This window comes from Alexandromys fortis, unplaced genomic scaffold, assembly GCF_014885135.2.
Source record: "Alexandromys fortis isolate MF-2015 unplaced genomic scaffold, M_Fortis_MF-2015_v1.1 scaffold_129, whole genome shotgun sequence".
In the NCBI taxonomy this organism is placed as follows: domain Eukaryota; kingdom Metazoa; phylum Chordata; class Mammalia; order Rodentia; family Cricetidae; genus Alexandromys; species Alexandromys fortis.
Window position 1 is genome coordinate 4,571,289 of NW_026068022.1, and position 9,218 is coordinate 4,580,506.

At 37.4% G+C, this 9,218-nt stretch overlaps 1 protein-coding gene across 1 annotated transcript; it reads left to right on the top strand.

Annotated features, from left to right (window-relative positions):
* The first annotated feature begins 3,404 nt into the window (after positions 1-3,404).
* On the top strand, positions 3,405-4,349 carry LOC126514391 (olfactory receptor 469). The gene has a single exon (XM_050163286.1). It carries the CDS (start codon positions 3,405-3,407, stop codon positions 4,347-4,349), a length of 945 nt encoding a protein of 314 aa, XP_050019243.1.
* Positions 4,350-9,218: the final 4,869 nt, after the last annotated feature.

The following is a 9,218-nucleotide window of genomic DNA, read 5'->3' on the forward strand; positions in this document are numbered from 1 at the left end:
AATTGAGAAGTGCCTCCAGAAGATCAGGCTGTAGCAAAGCCATTAGAGCATTTCCTTAATCAGTGATTGATGGGGCAGGATACAGACCATCTAGGTGGTGCTTTCCTTGAACCGGTGGTCCTGGGTTCCATAAGAAAGCAGACTGAGAAAGCCATGGGGAGGGAGCCAGTAATCAGCACCCTTTTATGGTCTCTGCATCAGCTCCTGCCTCCAGCTTTCTGCCCTGTTTGCACTCCAGTTCTGACTTCCTTCAGAGATGGACAATGTGGAAGTGTGGATCCCCAGTAAACCATTTCCTCCGGAGCTTGCATTTTTGTCATGAGGTTTCATCACAGCAAAAGAAACCCGAAGACACATGTATGAATGGGTTGGTTCCCACAGAAGCCAGATGAGGGCATAGGATCCCCTGAAGTTGGAGATAAAGGCAGCGGGGAGCTGCCTGAATGGATGTTGCTGCTGAAATTCCATTCCTCTACAAGAGGAGCAAGTGTCTAAACCACTGGCCCATCTCTTCATCCTGGCATGTTCTGTGTTTATAAAGTTGGTTTATTCTAACTCTTTTTTCACTTAAGTCTGAAATCCATGAAAAAAAATATTTTACTCATTAGCTTCAGTATTTAATATAAATTGAAAGTACTTATAAAAATTATGTGGGGGGGCTGGAGAGATGGCTCAGTGGTTAAGAGCACTGGCTGCTCTTCCAGAGGTCCTGAGTTCAATTCCCAGCAACCACATGGTGGCTCACAACCATCTGTAATGAGGTTCGGTGCCCTCCTCTGGCGTGCCGGCATACATAGAGGCAGAATGTTGTATACATAATAAATAAATAAATCTTAAAAAAATATGTGTGTGTTTTAAATAGTTATGTTTATGTCCTCCCTGCACTTCAACTATATAATGTGCATTATGTACTGTAAACATTTATTTGTAAAATGAAGAGGTGTTGGATGTAATCTTGCCTATTTATATTTTCAATTTTGTATTCTTTTTTAATTAATCAATTTCATAATTTGACAATTTCAAACATGAATATAATGAACTATGGTTACTCTTCCCTCAACATAATCTATTCCACCCGATCCTGGTCGGTGTTCATTCTTCCTGACAAATACCTTTCCCATTTTGTTTTGCTCAGTGTCATAGGGCTATCTACGTGACACTGAGTTTGGAACCCATCAGAAACTGGTGGGGTAACTTGAAATAAAAAGTAAACTTAAGGCCAATATTTAGGAATGGCACAATATGTGTATTTCACCCACTGTAATCATTAAATAGAAGTGTGCCATTGCATACTTTAAAATAGACATTTCAGGATGGACAGAATCCTTGAAAATTAGATGTGTTCATATGAACTGAACTCAATATTCACTTGAGGCTGTGATCATGTTCCCTGTTGGGTTTGAATTTACTTCTGAATTTCTGGGATCTTCAGAGACCTATCCTCAGCCAAACATTATAAAAGATAGCATGGCTGTCATGTACTAATAACTGTAAGATGAATGAATTCTTTTTTTCAAGAGGTAAGATTTGAGCTTTTGTGATCAAATCTTGCTTGTTTCCATCTATCTCTGAAGAGAACTACTCCTTCAAATGGTATCTGCATCTAAAAGCCTTCCTTTCACAGTAGTGCAGATAAAACAAGCAGTTAGGGAGAAAACAATTTCAGCTGGGATAAATTAAATTTCCATTGTAGAGTGTGCACGACCAGTTTACAAACTCTAAGACCAGAAGCCGCATGATGTCTAACTATGTAAATTTATCACTCTGCAATAAGCCTAAACTAGTGGATAATTTCAAAGCACTTGGAATTACCTTTAGGAAATTTCTTTTAGAAAAACTTGCTTCATTTATTAATTATACAGATACTCTAGCATCCCAGACACCAAACATTTTGGGCAAAGAGTAGGAAATAAAGCCAAATTGTGGTGGAGTGGGAGTAGGGTGGCAAGAATGAGATTCAATTTGGTCTCTAGATGAGTAAACCTGAGTATCCTTCGTAATTTTTTAAGATTTTTTTGTTTTATGTGTTTATGTGAGTGCCTGTGCGCATGTATGTGCAACCATATGGGTGCCTGGTGCCAACGGAGGCCAAAGGAGAGCCGTGGAACCCCTAGAATTGGAGTTACAGACAGTGCTGAGACATGCGGTGTGTGTGTGAAGTGAACCCAGGTCCTCTGCAAAAACAACAATGTCTTAACCACTGAGCCATCTCTCCAGCACCACTTCTTAACAGGGTGGAAGTTTTATTATCGCCACACTTCAATTGAAACATTGTTACAGTAGGAAAGATTTTAGCGTGTTTAAATAACTTGATAGTTTTATTTGAGATATTAGTCATGCGATATTTAAGATGATTTCAGAGAGCTATGGCTGAATTGGAAATATTGAAGCATTTTTAAAGTTTAAATACTGGCTTCACTTGTAGCTTTCACTTCCTTTCTAGATTTTCTTTGTTCTATAAAAAGTATCTGACTTCTCAGTTTAAAATTTATTCTAAGAGAGTCTTATTTAACCCACAGGCATTGTGAACTAGACAGCAAAGGTGGCACCCTGGGCTTCTGCATCAGAAAGCTGAAGAATCCAACATTGTTAAGCAGCATCACTGTGACTATGTAAGTAAGCATTCACTTAGCTGCTATGATGATTTTGTTTATCATACATGATTATTTCATTTATCATACATGAGTTTCAGAATGAGTCAATGAGTTCAACTTGCCTACATCTGATATCCCAAATCCAATCTACATCCTGTGTTAACTGATGTGAGTAACTTAACATTTTTAACCTTAGTTTCCTTGTCTATGAAACAGAAACAGTGAAAGTACTTAATATTATCCCCTGGAAATTAAAATATAGCTATACATGAATTTTAACTTCTAGGCTGGTGATTTAGTAAGCATTTAGGAAGCATTACTGCTTCCTCTAATCTTTATCACATAACCCTAAATTTAGAAGTTGTAATCATTTTGTTATATTTATGATTCCTTTTAAAAACCCTGTCTTCAAAGTCCTTTGAACACATTTAACAACATCTAAGTATATATAATGTTATATATTTTATATAAATACCACTTAAGGAAATATTTTCTTCAAAGTTGAATCCACAAAGCATACTTGAAGCAAATTATCTGTTGTTGTTGTTGTTAAAAACAATTTTTGAAATATGAGAAGGTTCATTGCAAATAAATATATAAATTCTAAAACTGTGGCATAAAATAAAAGTTAAATTTAAAAAGTTAGTTTAAATTTTTATTCAATGTATTTTCCTGAAATTTTTTCTTAAATGACATATCTGTTTATAATAGTATTCATATATGAGTTATGAAAATGATGCTACATATTTATAAATCCTTTCCTGGAATGTCACCATCACAGCCTTTTTCTGGCAGTAGCTACATCATCCCATGGCTTTCCTGGAGGATGGGAACCACACTGCAGTGACAGAGTTCGTTTTATTGGGCTTAACAGATGACCCAGTACTTAGAGTCGTCCTCTTCATCATCATCCTGTGCATCTACCTGGTGACTGTGTCTGGGAACCTCAGCACCATCCTTCTCATCAGAGTCTCTTCCCAGCTGCATCATCCCATGTACTTTTTTCTGAGTCAGTTGGCTTCTACTGACATAGGCTACTCATCTTCTGTCACACCCAATATGCTTGTCGGCTTCCTGGTGGAGCAAAATACAATCTCCTTCCTTGGGTGTACCATCCAGCTTGGCTCAGGTGCTTTCTTTGGAACACTTGAATGCTTCCTTCTGGCCACCATGGCTTATGATCGCTTTGTAGCAATCTGTAATCCACTGCTTTATTCAACCAAAATGTCCACACGAGTCTGTATCCAGTTGCTTGTAGGATCTTATATAGGGAGTTTCCTTAATGCTTCCTCTTTTATTCTTTCCTTCTCTTCTCTTCTCTTCTGTGGACCAAATAGAGTCAATCACTTTTTCTGTGATTTGGCTCCTTTGATAGAGCTCTCCTGTTTTAGTGGCAATGTCCCCATAGTTCCTGCCTCATTCTGTTCTGCTTTTGTCATTATAGTCACAGTGTTTGTCATAACCGTCTCCTACACCTACATCCTCATCACCATCCTGAAGATGCGCTCCACCGAGGGCCGCCAGAAGGCCTTCTCCACCTGCACCTCCCACCTCACTGCTGTCACTCTGTTCTATGGAACCATCACCTTCATCTATGTAATGCCCAAGTCCAGCTACTCCACAGACCAGAACAAGGTGGTGTCTGTGTTCTACATGGTGGTGATCCCCATGCTGAACCCCCTCATCTACAGCCTCAGAAATAATGAGATTAAGGGTGCTCTGAAGAGACAGCTTGGTAGGAAAATATTCTCTTAAGTGATGTCTGTTATAAGATTTAATATAGTAAATACATCCTACTGACACAATAATGGAAAAAACTAAGTGCATGTGGCTGAAATGTATCTCCTGGTATATATAATTAGCCACTTGAAAACCTTTTATAATTGTAGAGGGTGGATGTTCATATATTAAGTAATAAATCATATTTTCATAGTGTTACATGTAAGATATTTAAATAAACCTATGATTAATAAAAGAACTATTTTTATAAAAATAATTTTCTGACAATTATTTTTTATTTTCAGTCATTTGTTTTCAAAAGTAGCTATCTGCTAAAAATTACAATCATGGAACAAGCAAATGATTAAGGTCTCTGGATTTTCAATAGTAACTCCTTCTGCAATGTGAGTGGTAAAAATAGTCATTTCTGGGGATACATTTCAAGAGAAAATGACAAATCAATTTCCTGTAGTTATTTTCAGATTTATAAGTGTTGCTCCTGTATCCTGGACTTGTTCTTCCTGGAGTACTAGTAACTGCTTCTAAGGGGTTTTGTGAACTCGTAACATTCTATTCTGGGTCCCTGGTCTCTGGATTGGGGTAAGAAGTAGGCTTCTCTTGAAAAGAAAGGATGCAAAATCCCTGATTAACGCACTCTCCTAAAAATCTTTCATTGCCCATTGTGGTGCTAGAAATGAAACCCAGTGCCTGGTTCTTGGTTACTAAGGTTTGTATCACTCAACCATCTTTCCAGCTCCTCCTAAGAGTCTTAATTTATCTAAGTTCACTAAGGACCACCACTGTGTTTACCATTCTCCATCCTCCCTTTGACCTCCAGCTTGACCTTCTCTAATAAGGGGCTCTGGGACTCAATCCTTTTATAGATTAGAAGCATGAGAGTAATTTATTTATCTTCCTTCTTTGCACTCCTACATTTGGTTATAAAATTTTGCATGTTTGGGGCCAAGATTTGTTTACTTCTCTCTGTCTTCATTGCCAATGACTCTGCCTCAGCCCCACCTCTTTCACAGTCAGTTTCTCATAAACAGTTCCAGTAAAAGGGTTAACTTTAGCTGTCAGCTTGATAAGAGTGTGACACCCAGGTGCTTGGTCAGACACTAGTCCAAATGTACCTTTGATGCTATTTTTTGAAACATGCTTGACATTTAAACTGATAGTTGTAAAAAGAAAATACCTAATATCAATGGCTCTTGTCTAATCATTTAAAGGCCTTAAAAGAAAGCCTGAGGTCCTCCAAAGAGGATCTCTTGGAACGCTAGACCTCTAGACTGCCGTTTCAACTCTTGCCAGTATTTTCAAGCTGTTTGTATACGTAACAGACTGTGTACTTTGAATATATATAATTTGAGAAAGTTTATATATATATACATATATAACACCCTTATATGTATAGTTAAAATGAAAGCATGGATATAAAATGTATAATAAATATTGAAATAAATATATTAACAATAGTAAATATAGGTGCATAAATGTAAATATCAAAGTATTTGTGTGTATGTATACATACATATATATATACATATATATATATATATTCTGTTCCAGGGGAAGCTTAATAAATACAATCCCTGATGAATTTTTCCATCTTTTCATCTTCCAAATCATGTTGTAAATTACCACCATAACCATATATACAAATAAATTACTTTCTTCATAAAAACTTGAAAAGATTCTATTCTCTGACTAGAAAAGGGCCCATGAGACTTGGGGTAAGTGAGACTTTAAGGAAGTGGTATGGTGAAGAACTAACTGGTAAGAAGAATATTGGGGCCCAAAGGATACAATGGCATGGGGGTCATAATGAATATAAGAGGACTGAGAAATAACCAAGATGAAATATGCATGAAAACCTGTTACCTTGTTAACATGATTTTTAAAATAAAAATAAAATATTTTTAAAGACCTTAGATGTGGTCTTTTCCTCTTCTCTCTCTCATGGTGTTTCCTTTCCTTTCAAAATTTTGAGCATGCCCACTCTCTGCTGCCCCAAGAGTCCCTCACAGCCCCACTCAGCATGCTCCTCCCTTCACCAGTGCAGCAGCCATTCAGTGTTGCAGACACCAATCCATCCCTTGTTAATCCATTTCCAAAAAGCCTTACTGGAACTCTGGAACTCAAAGGCTAACATCACCACTGTACCCCCTGCGAAAGAGAGAGAGAGAGAGAGAGAGAGAGAGAGAGAGAGAGAGAGACAGAGAGAGACAGAGAGAGACAGAGAGAGAGACAGAGAGAGACAGAGAGAGACAGAGAGAGACAGAGACAGAGACACAGAGAGAGAGACACAGAGAAAGAGAGAGTGAGAACACTGTGTATTTGATTTTAGGCCACTGGAAATTAGATAGTTAGAGTTTTATTTTCACCTGTGAATGCTGGAAGTTTCTTGCAGATGGATCAACTGGTGTACCAAAGCCTAATTTTACTTGGGTCATAGAACACAGTAAACTGAAATGCAAGTTGACATGAATGGAATAAAATACCGAATAAACTAATGGGTAAATGAATGGCAAAGCTTCATCTTACTTGAACTGTTGGTGCCACTGGGTTCTTAGCCTTAGTTTGACAGCAGCTGTAACTGAGGCACACATGGCAGATATTAGGATCGCAAACACAACTGTGAAACTGTGAATTCTTGTTTCGAAATTAGAGAGAATGTTTATTAGATCGCATTAAGATAGTCAACTTTTAAGTTTTTAAACTCTAAAATAGAATGTGCTAGATACCATTGTGACATTTTCTAACAAAACATTGTTTTGAGATTCTTTTTGTCCTATGTATTCCACTCCTCCCTACTTCTGTTGCCCTTTGTAGCCCCAGCCACTGATTCTTTTCCTCTTTTGTGCCCCATCTACAGTTCTGCCTGATTCTCCTTCCTCACCTCCTGAGCGGAGCGGCTCAAGATTATCTCACCACTAGGGGGCTCTGTTACAAAGTTCATTCTAGCACTCCTGTTTCTTCCAAGTAAGCATAGAGTTTGTAGCCCATGCATCAATGTATTTCCTGGTATAGACTAAATGCAAGTAACCTAAAACAAAGTTGAGATCATATATGTCAAGCAATCTTTTGGAACTTCCTAATAGTGAGGGAATTCTTAATCTCTGGCATCATACAACTGCTGTAAAAATTTAAGTGGAAGAATAATGTATTTGTAAAGGTCAAATACTCTGGATTCAAATAACAGTTTCTTATATTCTAAGCACAATCTTTATGGGTTAGCTACTTACTTATGTGGGGCCTCAGGTTACTTGTTTTTAAATTAAGGCTAATAGGACTGCCTCACTATGCTGTTTTAAGGAATGGGTGAGCTAATGAAAGTAACATGCCGAGAATGAGATCTGACACGTTGTAAGTACAGATTATTGTTTGCTAAATAAACTAAGTAAAAGAGAAGTGGATGACATCTGAAGAAAATCAATAACAGTTATTATGACTATCTCAGATAGATAGATACATAGACAGACAGGTAGACACAAAGATGCATAGATTATAGACAGATGATAGATAGATACAAAGATACATAGATATATAGATGATAGATACATACATAGTAGATAGATAGATGATAGATAGATAGATAGATAGATAGATAGATAGATAGATAGATAGATGATAGATAGATACATAGATATATGATAGATAGATGATAGATAGATAGATAGATAGATAGATAGATAGATAGATAGATAGATAGATAGATAGATAGATAGATAGATAGGATATACAACAGATATAATTACCTCCCAAACAGACAGATTACATGTGTTTGAAACTGAAAATTGCAGTTGGGTGGTGGTGACACAACTTTAAATCTCAGCACTCAGGAGGCAGAGCCACGTGGTCTACAGAGCAAGTTCAAGGACAGCCGGAGTTAAACAGAAAAACCTTGTCTCAAAAAACAGGTGAAGATTACAACACAGTATTCTTAATCTAAAGAACCACATACACATCAATTGGCAGGTCCTACAGATGATAATAGTATATGAAAACTTTAAATGTTCTCTTCAATTCAAAGAACATATCCAATGAATATACTCTAACAGTTGCCTCCCTTGAAACCTCCTTTACATCTTTGTTTTTCAGACTGTAGACAGGTGATTCAACATGGGGATCATCCCAATGTAGAACTCAACCACTTTGTTCTGATCCATGGAGTGGCTGCACATAAACAACAGAAATGGAGGCAATCAATTCATAGCAGAGAATGAAAGCAGTGAGGAGAAAGGCCCATCTGAAGAAAGCCTTGTGTTACTTTTCTGTTGATCATGTCTTCAAGGCGGTAATGAGGATGAAGACTGAAGAGGGAGAAATGACATGCTGTCCATAATGTTGGAGTCTGAAGAGATCTAGGAGACAATTTCAGTAATAGATACAGCAGCATAGATAAAGTCACAGAGGAAATGAGCTGACTGCATCCACAGAACAGACTCACTGTCACGAACAACTCTCTAAGCATGCACATAACCACCCACATAAAAAACATTGGGTCTATTTTCATTCTTCTACAGGTTGGCATTCAGTTGTGCCAGCACCATTTTTTGAAGATGCTTTCTTTCTTCCATTGTATACTTTTAGCTCCTTTATCGAACATGAGGTGTTCATAGGTTTGTGGGTTGAAATCTGGATCTTCTATATGATTCCATTGGTCAACTTCTCTGTTTTTATGCCAATACCAAGCTGTTTTCAATACTGAAGCTCTGTAATAGAGTTTGAAGTCAGGGATGGTAATGCCTCCTGAAGTTCCTTTATTGTATAAGATTGTTTTGGCAATCCTGGGTTTTTTGTTTTTCCATATAAAGTTGATTATTGTCCTCTCAAGATCTGTGAAGAATTTTGATGGGACCTTGATGGGGATTGCATTGAATCTATAAATTGCCTTTGGTAGAA

Bases quoted from the DNA above. Each gene is read 5' to 3' on its own strand.
- LOC126514391 (XM_050163286.1), top strand. From the start codon at position 3,405: ATGGCTTTCCTGGAGGATGGGAACCACACTGCAGTGACAGAGTTCGTT.